This window comes from Patiria miniata, unplaced genomic scaffold (assembly GCF_015706575.1).
Source record: "Patiria miniata isolate m_02_andy unplaced genomic scaffold, ASM1570657v1 HiC_scaffold_6, whole genome shotgun sequence".
Taxonomy (NCBI): Eukaryota; Metazoa; Echinodermata; class Asteroidea; order Valvatida; family Asterinidae; genus Patiria; species Patiria miniata.
In genome coordinates, this window is record NW_024037073.1 from 5,111,604 (window position 1) to 5,134,199 (window position 22,596).

Here is a 22,596-nt window from a genome sequence, read left to right on the forward strand (position 1 = left end):
CTGCCGGAACATCTCCTGGCGAGCCAAGCTGACATCCTAATAGCAAGTTACATTGTATTTTTTTTGCCCATAATCTTGTTCTTTACCATTTGATTGTTTTGCTTTGATTTGTTGTTCATTTTTCCATATTGTATTTTGTGATTTCTGTTGACGTTACTCCTTAGCTTTGCTTTATATTCAATTGTTTGTCTTTCAAGATTTTGCTATTTCCATAGTGAGTTGTTAATTATTCTCACGTCCGATATATTTGTTTTTATCCTCATTTCATTGGATATATTTACTTGTATTTTTGTTCCTGTTGTATCTTAAGTTTTGATCAACTCCCTTTAGTTGTTCCCCGATATAGTATTTTTGTTATTATTGGGTTCTGTCCGACTTCCCTAGCCATGGCCCCTCCTTCCACCCAGCCCTCTAGTTCCACATCTCCTTTACGTTATTTTAAGGCTGACCTCCCGGCCCCGTTTTTCGGTAACGGCACAGAGAATTTTACTGTGTGGTGCCGCCGGCTAGAAGTAGCCGTTAATGCAAGCCCCCCCCCCCTCCCCCCCCCCCCCCCCCCCCGAAAACTAACTAGCTTCCCTCCTCCCCTCTAAAAACTGAGTGACTACATGTTCACACACCGAGGGACGTTTGTCTGTTCATGTCTATGGTCGCTGGCCACGTGTCGTAACCATGGACACGGGAGTGAGTGTCCTGTGTGTATTTTACCCCAAACTGACCTTGAGTAGGGCCAGCCACCTTTCACTTTGTTTTCTGCGAAATGTCCTTCCCCCCAGTACTCCATCCCACACTCACCCAAAACTGGGATAGGTATTCCTCTCACTCGCACAAGAAGCGGACGTATAGCCTCCCGTCCTATCCATCTTGGTTTTTCTACCGATTCATATTATTAGTATGTAGTTAACATATTTCACAGTAGTTAAAGTATACCTCATTTATGTTCACTTTTTTCAGGTTGTACATGTCTGCTTGATTAGACAATTGTATAACTATACATGTATAAATACTTTTATCCTTTTTTGTTGTTTCCACATTTATCTGCCAAAGAAACAATGAGTATTTGGTTTTGTATTATAAAGCCTTATAAGGTAGTTAGTTCCTGGAGTAATTAGGTTGTAACAATTTCGCTTATTTTATACTTATTTTATTTGTTTAAATGTCACACATAAGGTGTTCTCATTATTTTCCGAATTTATCAGCACTCTTCTCTATTCATTGTTGCATTTAATTTGTTTATTCTATAGCTATACATGCATCTTAATGGTTTTCATATTTTTCTTGGTGTTTCATTTTTTTTCCCTCATTATTTTGAAAATGAGGACATTTTCTTTTTCACAGATGAAAGTAATGTAAGCCCAGATTTAGTATCCCAATTAACTTTAATTACAGTAGCCTTACTTATTACCCGTTGACATCTTTAAGATTATTTCAAATTACGTTGTGGTCCACAGAGACACCCTGTCTCCATTTGTGTGGTCACACTAGGCTCAGTCGTAGACCTGTAAAACCACATCCTAGATTCCTAGTATTTACCATCCTTGGTTTAATTCACTTACAGTTACGCACAATCCATTGTGTTCCATTCCTGTATTTAATAAGCCCCTCTCCCCTCAGTCCTTCACTTTTCATCTTACCACTTTCTCCGTTCACTCTCTCTTTCTCTGTCAAGTGATTTTAGTTGGTGCTCTCAATAAACACACCTAACCCTATAATCCTTGTCACGAGTTTTATTCCTTCAGTGAAAGTATCTTCTCCGTCTTCAACTTAATGAATTTGTCCGCTCCGGCTACAGTGTACGCGCTACTAGGAGACATATCATTATAAACCTCCATGTAACCAAGACTCTCTAGGACTGGTACAACAACCTCCTATGAACAAATAACTTGTGTTACAGTAGCTTAAGCAGAATTGGAGAATCACCAAAAACAATGGGCGCAATTTCGGCGGGAATGGATAAATAGGGCCTACGTCTTTTCTTTAGGAAAATAATTTCGTCTTTAATTCTTACTTCCTTCTTGAACTTATTCCGTTATTTTTTTAATTATTCTAATTAATTTTTAAAATTCGTTGAAAATGAGAGTGTTAAAATAGATCACAAATCAATAAAAAGTTTGGATGAGAGTTTAAATTAAAGTAATTAGAGGTCAGAACCAACATTGCCAAAATCCTAACTCACGCTTGCTTCACTTATTGACAAGGGTGGAAAGGGTAATCAAAGAAGAGCACCATGAATAGCGCCACCTTGTGTCAAATAACTACCAGCTCCCCCCCCCCCCCCCCGTGCGATTATATCACATTTTTAGTCAACTTAAAGCATTTTAAAGAACAGCTGTCATCGACCTGCCGAAGGAAACTAGTGGATAGTGAAACGAGCTATCGAACGAGTGGGAATCCACAGATGTCCATTTTTCTTCGGTGGAATTGTTTAAGGTGCAAAAAAGAGAACGAGAACGTAAGAGCGTATTCGAAACCCCGTCTCGTGCTGAATGAGCAGGAGAACGGGGTTTCGAAGTGACGAGAACCAACACGCGACTGTGTTCGAGAACAGGATTTTCACTCCTCACTTTCTGGGGAGTAGATGAAGAACATCAATGGCGGATCCGGGGGGCCAACGGGGGCCATACCCCCACCCCCACCCCCCCCCCAAAAAAAACCCCGATTTTTATTTGTAAGTGACGTCGCAATATAGGCAGGCACTGCGTACATCATCATCTTTTCCTAACAAAACAATTGGTTAAAGTGGCCAGAAATTGGACCCACTTTTGGGGGGACCAATTTTTGTGTTGGCCCCCTCAAAAAAGAAAATGTGTTTGGATCCGCTCTTGAAGAACATCAAGAACATCAAGAACATCAAGAACAAAGATGGCGGACTTGCTTCAAATTGTGTGCAAACAATTGAAAGTATTCATTAAATGCAGCAGCGGTATACACTTTTGAAATAATGATACATAAATAAAATTGTACGTGATCATAGAGTGGACCTGTCTTTGCCAATTTTTATAGCTGCTCCGGAATCTAAATTATTTTTGTAAGATCATTAGTTTCCCCTCCTTTTCATTCGGCCTTTGATGCAATGATTCCAATGAACATTTTCACCCACCTCGGTGGAAACAAATATGCGAGGTATGGCCGACACAATATGAGGGCGCTGTTTGGTTTGGGTAAATTGCAAAATACTCAAATACTTTACCCAAATCAAACAGCGCCCTCCTATTAAGTCGGCCGTACCTCAAATATGCTAATATCATAGGACTCCGACAACGTATAGCTAAATCTAACTGGATCCACCTTGACTATGGAATAGTCATGGGCGTCTCCAGGATTTTTTTCTCGAGGGGGGCAAAGCACTTTATTTCCAATAATCCTTGTACTTTCTGTAGCAAATTCTCAATTGATCATATTTTTTTAGGGTGGGCTGGGGAGGGGAAATTTGTCCACCCCACCCCCATTGACCCCCCTGCATAGCCCATGTTGTTGAATGTGCATTAAATTAACAGCAATATGACTTCGCACCTCGTTTTCTTATTCCCCCCCTTTTCCCCCCTAATCTTTCCTGGGGGGGGGGGGGGGGGGGGGGGGGACTCTCTTGCCCAATCCGGGCGATGCCCATGAATAGACTGTCGCCCTCTACATACAGGAAGGTAAAGCGGTCTTCGCGAAAAATAGAAAAGCAAAGGGGGGTTGGGGATGGCTGGACATCGCTTAATGCCCTTGGGGCCCTCGTTCAGCCAAATGCATAGATATGTTCATTATATTTTTTGGTCAGGAGAGTTACAGTGTTGCCTTGCTCTACCAATAGCACCTGATCCCATTTATGCTGATTTAATATGTAAACTGGTATTACAAGAACAAAAAAAGCCATCAAATTTGCTCGAATTAGAAAATAAATGAAAAACAAAACACACACATCATTAGCACATACATTCCGGAGTTGATTTAATAATTAATAATAATTCTTACAAAATCCATTTTCATAAACAATGTTTAAAAATCATAATGATGCACATAGACTGCGTCCATAGCTTTCAAATTAAATTTAGAAACTCACCGTTCAGTTATGTCAGTTGGTGGTATCCCATTTAGGAGTAAGCCGTGGTAGGCTCCACTTATTTTGATTTCAAAATCTTACTTTACAGTTTAAATTAGTAAATTTAATATTTCAAGTTAGCAACAGCCTTCGAGACTATGGTAAAAAAAAAATTATGTTGTCTGTTCGTATTCACGTTCTTGCGTGTGATTTTAATTTAAACAGATTTTTTGATTTTGTTTTAGTTTGTGTACTCATTCCAACCTCCGTTTAAACAGATTTTTTAAAAATATATTCTTTGTTTCTCTTTTTATTTTTAATTGAACACCGAATTTTTGGTATATCTTTGTCCAATTTTGACAATCAACAGTAGGGTCTGTAACTTTTGGTCACAAAACAGCTGTTAATTTCAAGACAGTGTACCGAGTGAAAAAAAAAATCAAAAAAGGAAAATGAATGAAACGGACATCATAAGGTAGAATAAGCATGACAGCTTTAAAAAAAATGAAACCCACAATAAAAATCGAAACAAAATCTAACGATTTTTGTTTTGAGGGGATACAACTGTGCTACTTAAAACCATATCTATTGAAAAACAGTCATTGAAATAAAACTTAGGCCTAATTGATTTTGTGCGGAAGGATGTGTCTTACAGTGGACCAATGATTTTGCTGAAGTTGTTCAAATTTGCAGGTATGACTATACATGTACTTTCTTAGAATTTGAGCCGTTAGATATCCCTCACATCACAGCTGAACCAGAGGCAATTAAATGTAAAAATTAATAATGAATAAAACATACACACATCAAACTAAATTCAACAGGTAAAGTTTGCGATGTTCATTATCTAGAAAGGACCCCAGAAAGTTCAGCTATACTATCTTCATTGTCCTGACAGGCTTGGGAGAGAACATGCTTGGCCCTTTCCGTCAAGCTGTTGAACGTCTGCCCGCAAGTGAAGCACGAATGCGTCTCCGACTCACCGTGACGCCGTAGATGCCGGCGGAGGTTGGCCGGCCGCTGGTACGTCTTGCCGCAGTGCTCGCACTGGTAGGGCGACGACCGGCCCGTGGTGTCACCGGTGGGGCTGGGTGTGCTACGGGGACTGCTGCCTGCACTTCCCGTACCGGGGTACTTCGATTCTGGGGAAGCAGGGAGGAAGGAGGGGGAGTTTATAGGTAGATCACTGACGGGTCTTGGCTTGTGCCAGCGACGGTGGGAGGCCAAGTTGGCGTGACAGTTGAAGACTTTATCGCACTCCGGGCACTGGTACACGACGTTTGCGATACGGGAGCATTGATGCTGGGCCAGCGAGAGCGGGTCGTGATAGTCCTGCTTGCATAGTTTGCAGACGAACAGGCCTCTCGGTTGACCGCAGTCTGGGATCGATCCAGCCGTTGCCTTACTCTCCCCGTCCTTCTCTTGAATATCACAGCCAGCTGCCCGTATGAAAGTGCCAAGTATCGGGGACTGGTCGTCCCTGTCGAAGTTGATTTTGCGGGCAGCCTTTGGCTTCTTGGCCGTGTCACGGCGCGGTTTTGTGGCGCTGTCTCCGGACCTGTCGGTGGATGGGCGGGGTCGTTTTCGAATCGTGGAACACTTGGTCGGAGTTGATTTCGTCACTGGGGTAGTAGGTATTTTTAAAATTGGCTTGAAAATTCGATTATTTTCATCAATGTTTCTGGACGTTTGGTGAAGTAGTCCATGCGATGAGGAGGCGCTCCATGTGTGACAACTCACGGGAGTCAAGACATTTGAGGGTGACGGAGCTTGAGTCGTGAAGGTTTGCTCCCCGGCGACTGGTGTTGCTGGACTGCTCCCGTAGCCAGAGTCCGGTGAATCGTAGGGGTAACTCCTGAAGCAGTGCACCGCGTGCACGGCCAGTCCACTGCCCGTGTCTGGTGCGAGTCCTCCCCACGGATCACCATCGTAGTCGAGGCATCTGGAACGATACGACACGGCTGCAAAGTCCTTGTTTCGCTTCACCAAAAATCCCCTCGGCATTTTGTCTACCGGTGGAACAGGAGTGAATTAAATTTGAGTGTTTGCTCTTAATAAATGATGTAGAATCTCAGGCTAGAGCTTCAAGGTCCCGGGTGGTTGACACAATTTCTCTTCGATACTCACTCAACTTGATGACACGTCTCGTCACTGATTCCGAAATGAAGATGCTGTTACTTATGTACACTCGGTCCGAGCTAATTGATGTATGCAGTGTGGCAAATAATGCATATCATTAACCAAGGCGTCGATGAAAAGGAAAACATATTAATGCAAAAAGGTGGCCCAGAGGTTGGGGGAAAGCCGAGGTGTAGCCCCCTGGGCCCCCACCCTTTGTTCGTCGGTGTTTGTTGTCTGTAGCTCCGGGTCCCAAAAGGCCTGGCACGCGCTGGGCTTTGTTTTGGATTGTTTACTCGGCGCGTGCCACCGTCCCGAGTCTGGTGCGACACAGATGAGGCTCATCGGCCACAAGGGACATCATTACGAACTTCCCCTTTCATTCAGTGTTGGCATCTGACCATTCAATGTATGGAAACCACAACCACTACAGTCATTTTTACCAACTCATTCTGAACAGGTTTCTTTATTCTGGTTAATGCGAAATATGCAGAGTCGATCCCCAAAACCAACTGCTGATATTGCTCCATAAATGAATTAAACTGGGACGGTTACCGCTGCCTATCAGCCTACTATCTTTCACAAACTAATTCGATCTAGTCTTTATTTTTTATTAGCATATCGATCGGTTTTAGATGGATCTACTGGTATGCAATTTTATCAATAATATGATAAGAACCACGGGGAGGGAATTCCTCAATGTAAGAACGAACCTTTTTTTTTACCCTCTCTCTTGGTAATTATTCTACTGGTCTGCGGCAGTTTCGGCTGTGGGCCATTCTCCCATCTGATTGGATGAAACCACGGACTATACACAACCACAAGCGACACCCCCTGCCCTTACACATCGTCATTATCTTCGGTTCACATTGCATTGGCCTATAGCCACGCGACTGGCACGCGAGTGGTGGTTTTTCTGTTAATCCCTAAACAAAAGAAGTCGAAAGCAAATGGCATTCCGCAAGTAAAGCCCTACAAGTTGCCGGGCCTTGCCTTTTGTTTGCTGCAGCTGCCGGTCCTACCCGCATCATTTTTTATCTCTTGTATGAGGTTCCGGGTTGTGCTGAGCATACATCCTGAAGCTGTAAACGGCACAAGCTCTGGTCGCTTTTGTCTCGCCTTGTTGACACTACATTGGGTCTATTAACAAAGACCCATAAAAAAACACTAACCTTGGTAAAAATCAAATTATCTTGAGCAGTTTCGATGATAATTATTCAGTCAGAGAGCGAAACTACACGGGAATTCCGTTGGACAATGACCTGAACAAAAGGATTTTTTGTCTTGTATAAATATGCAAAGACTCACTTCAAAGTCGGCTTTAGTTTCGTTGAGGTAAACGTGACGTATAGGCTAGGGGGTAATTCATGACTTCACGGCATAGGGAAAATTTACCAAATCGTGTCGATATTATTGAGTTTCACTTCCCTTTTTTTAATGCTGAGTTCAGATGCCGATTGGAGTAACGGAAACTTAGGTAAATTAATGAACCATTTTGCCGTTAAACACACAAGAAATTGTAGTATAATTATGCTCTTCAAAGTTAGTCTTAATTTGTAAGATCCCCTTTAACTGTTAAGACAGTGCATCTTTACTTCAAGAATCCTGTTATCCATGAATTTTTGAAATGTTCATTCCACAAAACATATCCATAAAAAAAGTGTGTAACAAAGAAATTTGATACAAAGCATTTCGCCATGGAAAGCTGTAGTGATGTTCCAAAACAATTAAGCACAGATATTCTTTCCACAGCCCATGTGATTTCTCTTTAACAAAATACAGGATAAGCTTGGTTCTATTGGAATTTCCAATTCGCGGTTGAATGGTCATTCCTGACCAGCTCGGAATTGACCATTATTGCCTGCCAATATTCCGTCTCATTGTCCACTCACGCGTTGTAAAATTGGGTCAGCTTCAGCCTGGACGGACAGACAACTTTGTAACAGCAGTTCGGCGCACTATACGTGCGTGCTGAAATTGCTGAGCAGTCTGAAACTTTTGTTTAAAGGGAATGTAGGCCTACATCATTGGCTTATGCTTTAATTTTCAGAAATGAACTATTTGAGGGGTTAGTATAATATATCAAATTATTGTTACACTGACATGTTAGAAGTTTTGTTTTCGAAAATGCTGGAAAAACCAAGAAAAAAAAATGTTCAAGTAGTCTGGTTCCCTGACTCCACTGAAGATGAAATGGATCAATTTACAGATGCCGGAAAATTGTACGCTAAGGGAACCAGTCTAGCTGACCTGCACCCATTCATGAACATAAAACCAATTAGCAAACAAAATTGGACTGAAAAAAATGGTAAATTTGGAGCAGTAGTCAAAAAAAAGTTAGGTTTTTCCTACGGTGATCGGCCGACCACCGTTGGAAATGTAAACAAAAAATAATTTTCTTGAAAATGACTTCAAACCAGGTGCCATAATTTTACAGGATGCTTTAGACTGTCATTTACCGACATCCTGTAAGGTATTTCGTAAAAACTTGGTCATTTTATTTTTCGATGTTTGCAAGTGTTGTATTTTCCCTTTAAGGAGAAAGGTGCCATGACTTGACTTTTTTGGCTGCTCCCATATCTTCTCACGAGGAAGCCGTTTTCGATCGTGTTCCCTGAATATATTTTATAAACTGCAAACTGTTGAATGGGATGGTGCCAGACTTTTTTTTTTATAATTGGTGTGCGTTCCAAGCCACTTTCAATTTTTTTTTGTAAATGTGGCTTAAAACATTAAGATATGTTTTAATCAATTTTTAAAAACTTATTCATCAGAGCAGACTGGTATTAATTAGTATTCAACTTTATTTCGTTACTTTCATTTCTACTTGCAAGTTTCAAAAATGAAGAATTAACCTGGCTTTCAATTCAATATGGCCGACTCGCGAAAAACGTGTATATAGGCCTAGTCATCTTTGTATCCGATAGACTGACTGACTGACTGCCACTTGTGAATTACACTGGTTACTCGTTTCTATCGTGTTACAACTTCAACTAACTCTACGAATTTGTTAGCCATTCTAGATCAATTAAATAGAATTGTGCGCTCTGAAACCAGCGGTATATATCATGGCTTGCCTATTGTAAATTTGCTTCTGGGTGATTGAACTTACTCATTTTTTCCCCTAGAGCTTGCGGGTTCGAGTCCCATCCGAGTAACCCTGATGATTTATTTTCAGAATCTGTCGGAAAGCGCTCCCAGCTTTCCACTGTTGCAAGACAAAGCTTCAAAAACCATCTAAACAAGGGACAACTTGTTATTAAACTTCGACTTCAACTGATCAGAGATTTTAACAACACGTGTACAGAGTGATTCACTTGAAAATCAAATCACTTAAAAATCAAATCAGATTGGTTCATATTTTCAACTTGCCAAAGATGTGGAAAAAAATAGTGACTTGACTGACTTAATTCACCTCCGAAGTCCGATATGCTGCAAGTTTCAACTTGTCCTAAGCATGAGAAACGTTTATCTTTAGGATTTCTCAGTGTTTCAAATTCGAAGCCCGGATTACAATAACGCCTTCTTGCGCTAATATTTAAACAGATGGACAAAGACTTGTTCTTCTTCGCATACGTAGACCCGCATCAGTTTAACATGGGATGGTCTTTGTGGGTTCATGCAGAGGGCTATTCAGTCGAATTGTTTGCAAAATCACGACCCATCTCACTGTACTTTTGAGCCTTTGTAAAAATGTAGTCATACACACTTTAGTTATGCGCACCAATTCAGTTCTTTTCGAAGCAAATGCTAATGAGTGGTTTGTGGTTCATTAACGTACACCACGCGCAGAGTTAATCATTGTTATTTTCATGAACACATAGAGTGTTTTTGTCCCAGATGGCGCCTCATTAGCGGGCACAGGAATATACATTTTGGAATTTATCCAGCAGATTTGAGCTTTCCCCTCACAAAAGGATTTTTGATTGGGTAGCAAATGGAAGATCCTACTTTTTAGCATATGAACATTTTGTTTGATATAAAAAGGTGCAGCATGTTTCGGTTCGAGGGCCAAAGAAACAGCTTGTTAAAGTCATTCGTTCAACATAAGTTGTGTACTGGCCTGAGTAACATGCACTAAATGTGATAAATGTACATGTAGTGGCATCTGCAAATTCAGGAATATAAACACGTCTAAAATTCTAACATTGGAACTCATTGTCTGAAGAAAAAAAACACATATGGGTCCAAACAATTACGGCGTGGGGTTCGGGGCCAGAAATGTTTTTGGCTTCTAGATGCTCTGTGGTGCGATCTGAGGCAATTTCTGACCACTTTAACCAAATTTTTCTTATGGAAAAGATGTGTACGCAGTGCCTGCCTTTATTGCGACGCCACTTAAAAAATAAATGGTTTTTTTTTTTTTGGGGGGAATCCCCCCCCCATCCGCCCTTGGTAGTCGTATTTGTGGTTGAGAGGTAGCACTTTTGACGAATTTGATTCAAATAAACACAAATGCTATGAGCTACATGTAAATTGTTTATTTTTTTTATGTAAATCTTTATTTTTATTCTTCATATAACTGAAATATTACACAATGTATACTGCATAATTGACACACAATCGAAAACAAATATCTCTAAAAAAGACTTAATGTGATGAAATGGGGATTCACAAGATCTTTAATACACTTTTAATTGCAATTCATTTTGTAGGTATTGAACCCTGGGGTGCAACATCCAATATTCTGCTTAATATGTAAGCAATCATTATGGTTTTAAAACCAAGAGGAACTTTCACAATAATTTGAAACATACTTTCATTACCATGCTTTAGTGCTTCCCCCTTACCGGCAAACAATTTCACAAATGCATGTCAATTTTTTTGTCAATTGGTGGATATTTTTGAATAAGAAAATGCCAATTGTTTTTTTTAATTAGTCAGGTTTCAAACTCAATATGGCTCCAGATTTGTCAACAATAATTATGATTATTGAAAAGAATGAATTTGAGGTTCATGTTTGGTACTTCCTGTGATACAGAGATTGCTGTTAATTGGGTACTAAATCTAAGGCCATGATCAGCTTGTTATCAGTGAAATCCTAAAGATTGCACGATAATAACAAGACAAAATTATGCAGGAGTTTTCACTCTAGATTTTCTTGACAAGCTCAGAAATCACTACCAATTCAGTTGAAACTTCAACATCTAACTTAAAAATTTGAGGGTTGATTTCCAGAATAACCAATTAACATGAAATCCTGATCGAATCCGTGGGTATTTTAAGACCGAAGCCTTGTAAGTCTTGCCTAATGTTTAAATCACTTCTTTCCCATTTCTTGCATTAAATGTACACAAGACAACTACAAGCAACCCATACTCTTTGCTGAACATCTTTGGTTTAGAGCAAAAAAAGACGACAAACACAATCGTAGTATCATGAGTTACTATCCTGTATAGTCTGATGAATCCTAAGAATGACATTGGCTGTGTCTACAGCAACATGTAATGCATTGAGCTTTGCAACAAAGGAGTCTAAAACCAAAGGTGTGCTTTTGCCAGCAACAGGAGTATTTGGTGAATGCGTGTCATTGCTTTGCAGTTTTCCTAGCTCCTTTTGTTTGGGCTGCTTGTCCAGAGTTCTGTTTTGTATCAGGTCACCCGATTGGTGGTTCACGTCACTGGTCTGTTGTCTGCAGCCCAACAGCAGCCAATCGCTGCCTGCCTGAAAGGACTTCATTCCACATGCACACTGTCCTAGCCAATCAGATGGGCTAGTCTGACTGAGTGGGAGGAGCCACCTGTGGTGATGGACATCGTCAGTGACTTGGCTGTTTTGTCCATGTTCCAGGGCCCTCGCTACCGACTCAATGCAGTGGATGAAGTTGTCAGCTGCCATCTTGAATTGCAATCTGGAACATCCAAGATCATCTAAGATGTCTGACTCTTTGGCTTTTATCTGCAATCAAGACAAAAAAGATTAATATCTTCTTAGCATGAAACTTATTCGACCATTTTTTTTCCTTTGACTAAAGGTATATTTTTTTTAATGCTTAATATAAAGATTAGGCCTATTTTTTTTCAAAAATGCTCAGGAAAAAGTTTCATTTTTCTGCTTCAGTCCAATACAAGCTGAAATTTGAATGCACACATGTTCTCTTATGATTTGTCATAAACTTGCATAAATGGCTTTTTCTTTTTAGCTGCTGGATAGCAACTCATTAAATCGTCGGACACACCACGAAGTGATGTATAGTGTGCACAAAGTCCACAAATGTACGTCACTTCCTGGTACATCATGTCACCCGTTAGTTAGTAAATTAGTAACACACGTTGACATTATCTATTGCTCCTACATATTTTGACCGATTTCAACCAAACTTTGTCAAAAGTATCAGTATCCCAGCCCAAGCATGTCACATTACCAAACTGGGGTCAAAGGTCATCATGGGGTCACTCGGATCAAAACCTAATTTTTTTTAACTTAAAACATTACTCCTTCCTGAAATTACATGGCACAATCATGCGACTCATGCATGAACAAGCATGAATTCATTGGTCAACAGCTTCTGAGATCTGATCGAGCTTGATACATGTACTTATTCTTTTGCTTTCTTGTTACTTGACCACGGCACTGATAAACAACATTATTGAAAGAAGTCCAATTTACATCTTCATATATGTGTACCTGTTTCTGTAAAAATACCACAGGCTTCTTATTTATATTCTCACTTGATTTTTGAGACCAGTGCATTTATTTACACGATTTTAGTTTTGTCCACAATAACAAGATGTGTTCTCCACAAGTTGGGATGTCTAATGCGTGAAATAGTCTATGTTTAATCATAGTCATGTATCAGATACACATTTCCATGGCAAAACAATAAAGCATGCATTCTCATATCATGATCATCAATGAAATCGTTTATACCCTAGGCCTATACAGGCAGTCATACTTTTGGTGTTCCAAAATAAAGAGCAAGGAAGTGAAAAGAGGCAATAAAGACGAGCTGACTTCACCTGTTGTTTGAGGTGAGCAGCCAGACAGGCCTCACAGCAGCCAGCCCCAGGCAGGGCCAAGGGACGAGACAGGGTCATTGCAAGGACATGGTGGGCAGCACTGCAGGCAATCTACACAAACAGAAATCAGCCACGGTATCAGTGGTGAAGATTCAGATCCATTGGTTGACAATTTCTTGTGGAACATGAAACACCAGACTAGGTGGTAAATGAGAACTACAAGGTGGGATTAAAATCCAGATTTTTTTTTCAAAGTTGGTTTTAATTCCATTCTTCAGTTATGATTTTGAAAACCAAATTTGAGTAACTAACCTTAAAAAAATTAAGTCTCCCACTTTTTTTGTGACACAAACTAAAGAAAATAACTGGAACATCCCCAATTTGCTGTTGTAATTGCATTCACTCGTTAGCAGTCTTTTTGGTTAATGAATAGCCTGGCCATTCGACTGATCAGAGAGTTCCCACCCTATTTTTCAACATTACAGCTCTGGAGTGTTTTTGTAAATGCCCTGTGGTCATGGAATCCTGCAACGCATACCCAATCATTGTGGAGGGCATTGCAGGCAGTACCTCACTTGTCACTTTTTGTTGGCATGACTGTGAGCTGGATGGGAAGTTCGGAAAAATCAGAAGAAATTTTTTTCTTCTACTGATATCATCACCGTAAATATTTTTTTTTAAAGCACGCAGAGCCTTTATGAGTTTTAAGACTGATGTTTTGCATTATTTCCTTTATTTAAAAAAGGAAAGTGACATAGCATTCGGGCAAAATTTCAAATTTGGGAGTGGGAACCAAAAACTGTCTGTTATTCTATTGACTATGTGCAGGAGAAACACACTCATTCTTACTCATTCACAGATGGAAGCATGGAGTTTTTATTATTATGATTATCCAATATCATTGAATATTAATATTCATAATAGCAGTCTATGGTCACAGCAACTGGTCATTGCACCTTTGAGATCGGGGGTGGGGGATGGGGGTGGGGAATGGGATGGGGGAATGGGGGTGGGGGAATGGGGTGGGGGAATGGGGTGGGGGGATTCTCACAGAGGGTAAAATTACAATTGTAAATCAGACGTTATCTATTGAATATATTTGTCTGAACAAAAATGGACATGATAAGTCAATAAAAGTTAATTCTTTATTAGTGACAGAGCTTATCACTCTATGTATGAAGGCACACAATTGATAATGCTTTTTCATTTTGTACGACCCTTTGTGTCTTATTTCACCCCAGCGAATTTAACAAACCATGACCAACCTTTAACTCCTCCAAGGCCGATTCTGTGCGGTTACACAGGACATAGGTGCACACTGGACGGCAGCGGTTCTGTAGATGCATGTAACTCTTGCCATACAACACAAGGTGGGTCAGATTCCCTATAACACCGAGGGCATCTTCTGGAATGGTTGACTGTACAGCTCCTAGTGGTCTGGCTCCTAAAGGAATAAATAACGATGATGATAATAAGGTCCTCTTTGTATCTATCTCACTGAATGACTGATTTCCTGACTGACCTGTCACTTGTGAGCCAGAGAGTGCTCATACAGGATTATCCCGTAACACCAATGAACCGGCTAAAACCGGTCCACTGTGTAGACCAGATGCATGAAAAGACTGGTTCTCTCAAAAGTGGTAAATTAGCGCCCTCTCTTGTTCGTGCATGGAACCCATGGGGATCTTGAGTGCAGAATTGCTGTTAGCAGAGCCATTCAGATGTCAGGTGTTAACCCTCCTGCTATTTAAGCAGTCAGTCGGGCAAAATTCACTTCCACTTCCCCTGCTATACTTTTAACAAAGGCTAGTCACCAGCAGTCAGATCATACATATGTATGTCCAGCAAGCACTGTATCTAGTCAAACTGGGTAAACAGACAAAGCAGGCAAGTTGTGGTCACAGCTGTTTTATCACTCTCTGGAGTCAAAGCACAGCTGTATCAGGTTACTTAATCAGTCCAAGCCAGTCAATCCTGCTTTGTGTGGGCTGGGAATTCTTAAGGGTTGAAAACAGTCACTTGATTGATTTTGACTGCAAGGACAACTTGTTTGTTTGCTTAGCAGCTTAAATGACATGGTACCAAGAAGTCAGGGTAAGAAACACATCATGCCTGGCTAAAGATCACAAAATCAAACTCATCAAAGGGGTAACTTAGTTTCTTCTACATCCAAGAAAAATCCTACATTATCCAAACAATTAGAGTCCAAAATATTGCAAAAATCCTTTGTTAAAAAAAACCAACAGCTCTGTTTTGGTTATAAAAGAAGCTGCTGAAATTTGCTGGGATCCATTTTTGTTTTTAGAATTTATAATGAATTAAGAAAATTCAGATGGAAAAAATGGACGAGAACAGAGTTTGCTCCGTACCTGTGACCATCTGCACAGCATCAATGTGGACAAGGGACAACCTGTCTATTGTCAAGACACCGTGGCTTCTCAGGAAGCGTTTGAGGCAGGGATGGACAACCTTCTGACAAGCTAAGAGCCCAACCCTCAGCTGGACGAGGCAGCTTCCAAGGGTAAGGAGGTGGTTCTCTGAGGCTCTATCAACGGTTACACCCTCTCCGGTCTCTAGGTGAACATCTGGGAAGCTTTCTCCGCCCCCAGCTAAGGAGGTGTTGAAGAGGGCTACCTTGATGCTGCCATCGTCTTGCCTAGGAAGGTTAAATCCTTTACTTGTGTATGGTGGAATCTGTGGAGATTCGATGAGAACTCCTTCCACAATGTGTGAATTCATCGGAGTCCTGCCTTCGACAAGGACGTACTTTAATGACGGGATGCTTATATTCGACTCTGAGGATGGTAGACCATAGAGGAAAGCCTGAAGAGTAAGGTTACAGATAAGGTCAGTCTCTCTCAAACTTAGCCCGCAAGCAGGCTTTGTGGAGATGACCGAGCGAACAAGACTCATCATTGTCTGCGAGTCTGCGATGTTGACGTCGACTCGACAGGAGTCATCTGAGTTCAGATAGTCCAAACACAGCTTCAGCATGAGCTCGTTGATGTCAATGCATAGAACGGGGTGAAGATCTAATTCGCTGCAGCTCTGGATGAGGTTTGTCATCAGCAGGGCACAGAACAGGCCGCAGTCGCTGCAGGAAGCCACGTGGCCCTCAAAGGCGGCTAACATGAGTCGCAGGAAGGGTCTGGAGACAGAGAGCTGTCTCACGAGTACGGATGCAGTGGAGGTAACGGTCACCTGACCACCGCAGGAGTTCTGGATTGTCTTGAGATGCCCAGCAGGGCCATAACATGATTGGATCAACAGCTTGAATGTCTCTAGGGCCTGAGCAACGTCACTATGTGACAGCTTCTGGACAGTTGTCAGAGTCTTTTGCTGCTGTACGCGAGGGATGCCTGGTGACATAGCAGACATCTGAAAAGTTGCCAAAAAGATACAATTTAATCTAAACAAGACTGGGCAAGACTAGTAAAGCTGGTCCCAGGCTCATTTGGTATTTAATAGGAGTCTAGGTTATCATCTGAGTAATTTTTTGGGGCAAGGTGAGGCTCATGCAAGTCTAATTTACTAGTGAGAAATAGGCTGCATCAGAATCAGCTGTCTAGAGCTAGGTCTAGGTCTGCGCCCGTTGAAAATGCATGGGGATGCGCTTATAATAGACGTAGCCGCAGCTCTGGAAGCCTGTTTCGGACACAGCCTCAGTCCATCAGTCACTCAGTGACTTACGCACAAAGAGGACTGTAGGCTTATCCTTTGGGACCAGAAAAAAGTCAAAAAGATGGGCAAAGGAGAGACTCATTGAAATCTAATTTAACAGAGAGAGTCAGTGAGTTTGCCCTTCTCCGACGTATAGCTTGGTGGTTGAGTGGTAAGACGTTTGCACTAGAAAGCAGGAGGTTGTGAGTTTGAGGCCAACCCAAGCGATTTTTCTAACTTTTACTCAGGAAGTAACACACTGAGTAAAAAGTGTTTACGTCAGAGAAGGGCAAAACCTAATATCGATTTACAATGAGGACTGTTGGCTGGCCCTCTTGAACCAATGGAAATGTTAATCTAAACATTATATTAACAGCTTACTGGCATGCATCAATTTGGTAAACAATTATATTTTAAGAAATGATGTTTTAAAGACACTTCCGGTCGAGTAGCTAACCCGAGTGAATTTGTCACAAGTTCATTTCAAGTCAATCATGAGTCACCCAGTTCCAAGACAAGTCTGAGCTTCTCCAATAAACTGTGACAAAAGATATTTCTCTCCTGTTACTTGTGACTGGACTTGTGATATGATGCGTGATTTACTTGTGACCGGACAAACAGACTTGTGATGGCCTTAACAACACTGGAAATAGGGGTGTGCATTGGAACCTGGTACCCGAGTACATGTACTTGCCGTTGATGTCAGGAACCAGTTCCAAATTATGGAAACAGGTATCCGTAACCAACTTTACAAATTACTCAGTAACTTCTTCTCAGACAAGGGTCTATTGCTATTTTTTTGGACTTTTCGAAATGAAAACCGGGATTTATGGAAAACCAAAACAAAAGTTTTGTTTATGTGCCCGCGAAAGTTTCAGTTTATACTGTAAATGCTCTTTAGACAACTTCCGGGATTTGAAGTTTGGGGTTGGGTTTCTTTTACGGATACTCTGGTACCCGTGTTTTACTTCAAAGGGTACCCGTGTACCCGTACAGCCCATAAATGCACCACTAACTGCATATTTAAGCACTGTATATCGTAAAGCAATCTTACCTTGACTGCTGGTAAGTAAGACTAGTCTTCCTTGTCAGCAGGCGGTGATGGCCCGGTCAGGCTGCGTCTGGTCTTAGAAGTGCTGAGGGCCGTTTTCTGGACGGTGTAGATAGTCAAGTGAATGGTCAGCAAGGCCATGCCCACCGACAGCAGCTTGTGTTTGGCCACCCAGACTGGTAGTTTCATGCTTGTGGTGAATATGTACAAATACCTGTTGAAAATTTACAAAAAAAAGTGTGCACGTTAATTCATTTTCTTGCAAGCCTATTTTATGCTCACAATCAAATAAAGGCTTCTGACTAGCGCCCTTGAACAGAGACATGGACTAAATCAGCAAAAGCAACCAAATTTTCTCCAAAAGGAAGAATCAAATGTCAAAATAATTTGTCGGTGGTTGTCACTATTAAAGCAATGATCTTTTGGGCATACAATGTAGTGCGTAGGCATTATATTCACTGTGTGGACTTCTGAACAAAAGAGGTCCACATAAACCAGGTAGAGGAGACGTTGTGTGGACTTGGGCAAGTCCACACAGTGTTTCCCCATTTCTGGAAAACAGGTTTAGAGGCATTTTTGGGTTAGGTTTATCTGTGGCAGAATAAAGAGAAACACTAAAGGGAATCATAGAAAAAAATTGGGTCGAAAGAGTTTTCACAGTTTGAGAAAAATGATTTTTTTCACTGGTTTTTCTTAACTACACGAAAGCAATGGAATGTCCACACTACGTATGTAACGTAAACATGTGTGTGCAAGTGAGTGTGTATGAGCAGTCGACAGATGGTTGATTACAATAATAATAGTTTCGACTACACTATAATGAACAAGATGGGGTCCACAAAATATTGTTCAGTATAATGGGCATTCGTTATTGTGATTTTCGGAAGCCAATTATGCTTGATGTACTTTTGCATATAATTTGGAAGCCAAAAAGGATGGTTGTCATAGCCCAAATGTTCAGTATAGTGGTGTTTGATATAGCGATGGTCAACTGCACCATATGGACTTTAATTATGTGCATGTACATTTTTGGTATCTTGTTGTTAATTTAGGTAAAAAGTAGAATCATGTAAATATTGTAATAAAAAGCCATCCTCTCTGAGTGATCCCTGTTTGCTATTTCCCAGGTTTGCAGCATTGTTAATGTTGCTGGCATCGTGACTATGGGCATGATCCGTGGCTACACATGGCATACACAGGTTTTTGACAATGATAAAATGGAGAACCACTAATATAGAGCGAAGTAGCTCAGTTGGTACAGCGCCGGTACGGTATTCCGGCGGTCGCAGGTTCAAACTCCGCACCAGTCAATTTCTTTGGCCAATTCTATTTAATTATTTTTCTAAATAAAATATGAAGTCACAGCCCTACCTTGGATGCGATGTTACTTAGCCTCGGCTGCCTGACCAGTTTGCTTAGCACGTTTGCTCTTGTAGTAAGCAGGAGTGATGTCCAAGGGTTTTTGGGTGGGGTTGAATGTTGGACTGCTGGCTATGTGGTACCAGCCAGCATGAATTATGGCAAGGCCAACAACTCCGACTATTAGCACCCTGTAACGACTGAAGAAGCTCATTCTGAACGATGGCAGATGGTTTTCTGTGGGAATGGATAAAAAGTATTAATTATTGAGATGAACTTACAGCGTAGGAGTAACGCAGCGTACAGGACAAATGCATAATACCAATACAATGTAGGGCTCATGACTCAGAGGGTCATGGGTTCAAATTCAGCTGCTGGCCGTATGTTGTGTCCTTGGGCAAGCCACTTCTCCCCCACTTGTCTCTCTCGGCTAAGCGCGCAAGCACTGGCAGGATGCACACGCACGCGCGGTTGCTATAATTCGTCGGATCAGTGCGCGACATCGCGTAGCTGCAATGGGCTCAGTGAGAACGTGTCTCGGACGCTGAATTCAATCCCAATTCAAAACACGATTCAGCAACTTTTGATTTGAAATTGAGATCCTAGAATGCTGTTTTTCTCGGAATATAAAGCTGAAGCTGAGCTGAAACTTCATCAGGTTAGTTGTTCAGTACCCTTCTTTAGATTTTGAGCACTTTTGTTGCTTCCAACGAACAAAATGCACAAATTTAAAAATAATGGACTATATCCTTAAACATTTTGAAACTTCAGGTATAATTAGCTCATGCCGTACTGTGTCGATTTTTGCATCACATAACCAGAGGCGACAATTTCTTGATTTTACATTCGCTGGTCACGTGACAATTTTGTTTTAAAATTGGGATTTTTTTTTGAGGAAATGTTAGGCATATCTGGTTATAACATCTGCATGCGAGTATAACTTGTTTATAAAGTTTTTCGTGTAATGGTGAGGATGATTTAGCAGATTTTTGTTAAATCTAGCAGGATTTTGAAGTGCAGCTAGCAGAATTTTGCGATTTTCATCTGGTCACCCTGTCAGTTGCACATTATTGTCATTTACAGTGCACATGGTGCACAGTGACCGTTTTAGCCGATTTTCGGCTAACTGTGGCAGATGTTTTGTTAAAAAACAAGTTTTACTGAAAATTTGACAGAATGGATTTTTTGGGCAGATTTTTGGCAGAAATGCAAAAACGGTTATTTGACAGAAAAACATAGCAAATTTGAAAAAAGATGATACATTTGTTTAAAAAAGCTTAAATTTCAATCTTTTCAAACAAACCCTTGCATTATGGGACAGGGGAAACAATGTTGCAACCTGATGCCACTTTTTCGTCATATATCATCTCAATGATGGTCAGTCATTGCAAAAATTAGGATTACACATGAAATTAATTGGGAGTGGAGAAACATTTCCAATTTTGTTAGGAAATACTTAGACAATTTTCTTGACTCTCCACAGACTTTGTACACAACCACAGAAGTGGCGTCAGGTTGCAACATTTCTTTTCTGGGACAAGTTGGCTGGGCTAGAACCACCGGAATTCGTCATGAAGCAACCACATTTTGCCTGAATTTTTTCGCAATTGCATAACATAACAACATCTTTATGTGACTATAGATTAGATTGTTTATAATGTAATTTGAACCTTAATTAAGGCAATACTACTCCTAGAACTATGAGGCTCCACGTAGTGGAGCCTCATAGGTTCAGAAGCCCGCAAAATTGTTGTCAGCACAAAACACTAATTAAGTACAAAAACGTCCATCCCAAGCAGGCCGTTTTTCACAGAACCGCTGCACAGTTTGCCCCTAAACTCCATACAATACCTCATGAGATACTCACGTTATGTGCACCCAACAAACATCGGTGGATTCTGTCTGTTTTTCGGCAAAAATGATGAAAAATATGCCCTTTCTGCACTGAGCCAACCTAACACTTGAAACGAGCACGCGTGCAGAATGATCGCAGTCATTTTCGGTTCGATCGCTCGGAGCGCGCCGCGGGGGGTATGGTGTAGGAGCGGAACCACTGATCTCTATATAAAGACTGGATAGCGGATATGCATACAACATTCACACAGTAGACTTTGCATATTGACCAATTCGCCCCCGGTCTCACGAAGATGGCCGCGCATAATACGAACGTTCTACGCGTAAATACGCGCGCGTTGTATCAACAGTTGACGCGCATTTTGGTCACGTACACATATTATGATGTTCTAAAAGGAACACATTTCCGTAGTGATTATTTTTTCAAAAACGCCAAAAAAGTGATTTGCGGCATTATAAAAGTAACCACTACGTTAGAAAAATTGTAGTAAACCTTGGTCAGTTGGTCAGTGGTGGTGGCCAAAATATAAGTCAAGTGAGCCGCGACGTTACAAAAGAAATCATGCTGTCTATAAAGACGGCAACTTGTCCTTTGTAGATCACCAGCCGGTCTCACCAATATGGCGTCAAATTCGTACATTGTGCAGCTCTTTATTAGCTATCCAGTCTTTATATAGAAATCAGTGAGCGGAACGATAGTATGCCCATGCGTACAAGTGCAAATACGTACCCCCCGCGGCGCGCTCCGAGCGATCGAACCGAAAATGACTGCGATCATTCTGCACGCGTGCTCGTTTCAAGTGTTAGGTTGGCTCAGTGCAGAAAGGGCATATTTTTCATCATTTTTGCCGAAAAACAGACAGAATCCACCGATGTTTGTTGGGTGCACATAACGTGAGTATGTCATGAGGTATTGTATGGAGTTTAGGGGCAAACTGTGCAGCGGTTCTGTGAAAAACGGCCTGCTTGGGATGGACGTTTTTGTACTTAATTAGTGTTTTGTGCTGACAACAATTTTGCGGGCTTCTGAACCTATGAGGCTCCACTACGTGGAGCCTCATAGTTCTAGGAGTAAGGCAATACTACAAATCTGCATGTGATTTTAAGTGTTTATCATAGTGTAGATAGTGTATTTCTGGAGAATTTGGCCGATTTTTGATAAATCTGACAAAGTGACAGATTTCTGAAGTGCATTTGCCATGACTTAGGCCGGTTGCCGGTTGGTCGGCCTGGCTGGGCTGCATTGACAATGACATGATTCTGTTTCTGCATGATCGATCGAGGAAGGCATAGACTGCTGTAAATTCATGGACGTCGAGGGCTGACGTTCACGTCTTTTCAACATAACGACCAATCAAAAATGGTGAAAATAATATGCTAATAATTTCTACAGAGCAATATGGCAAAAGGCATTCAAAACAGAACTTTTCTAACGACACAAATGACCAATCAACATTTCTTACCTGCCTACGAAATGATGTAACAGACAGTCTGGTACCTTGTTCATGTCATGCACGACTTAATATGAGGCTGCATAAAAAAAACATTTTTGGCCTCTGACTAAAAAG

At 41.1% G+C, this 22,596-nt stretch overlaps 2 protein-coding genes across 2 annotated transcripts; both read right to left on the minus strand.

Annotated features, from left to right (window-relative positions):
- Positions 1 to 3,908: 3,908 nt before the first annotated feature.
- On the minus strand, positions 3,909 to 6,708 carry LOC119743401 (insulinoma-associated protein 1a-like). The gene has a single exon (XM_038219792.1). The coding sequence runs from the start codon at positions 6,029 to 6,031 to the stop codon at positions 4,871 to 4,873; it is 1,161 nt and encodes a 386-aa protein (XP_038075720.1). The 5' UTR covers positions 6,032 to 6,708; the 3' UTR covers positions 3,909 to 4,870.
- A 4,078-nt stretch (positions 6,709 to 10,786) lies between these two features.
- On the minus strand, positions 10,787 to 22,582 carry LOC119742992 (McKusick-Kaufman/Bardet-Biedl syndromes putative chaperonin-like). The gene is made up of 7 exons (XM_038219287.1): positions 22,492 to 22,582; positions 19,187 to 19,411; positions 17,819 to 18,029; positions 15,474 to 16,482; positions 14,370 to 14,548; positions 13,105 to 13,215; positions 10,787 to 12,043 (listed from the first exon to the last, which is right to left on the minus strand). Exons 4-7 carry the CDS (start codon positions 16,480 to 16,482, stop codon positions 11,522 to 11,524), a joined length of 1,821 nt encoding a protein of 606 aa, XP_038075215.1. The 5' UTR covers positions 17,819 to 18,029; positions 19,187 to 19,411; positions 22,492 to 22,582; the 3' UTR covers positions 10,787 to 11,521.
- Positions 22,583 to 22,596: the final 14 nt, after the last annotated feature.

Coding starts and splice junctions, on each gene's coding strand:
- LOC119743401 (XM_038219792.1), bottom strand. CDS start 6,031: ATGCCGAGGGGATTTTTGGTGAAGCGAAACAAGGACTTTGCAGCCGTG.
- LOC119742992 (XM_038219287.1), bottom strand. CDS start 16,482: ATGTCTGCTATGTCACCAGGCATCCCTCGCGTACAGCAGCAAAAGACT. Junction 14,549..15,473: donor TGCTGTGCAGATGGTCACAG/GTACGGAGCAAA, acceptor TTATTCCTTTAG/GAGCCAGACCACTAGGAGCT. Junction 13,216..14,369: donor CGGCCTTGGAGGAGTTAAAG/GTTGGTCATGGT, acceptor CTGTTTGTGTAG/ATTGCCTGCAGTGCTGCCCA.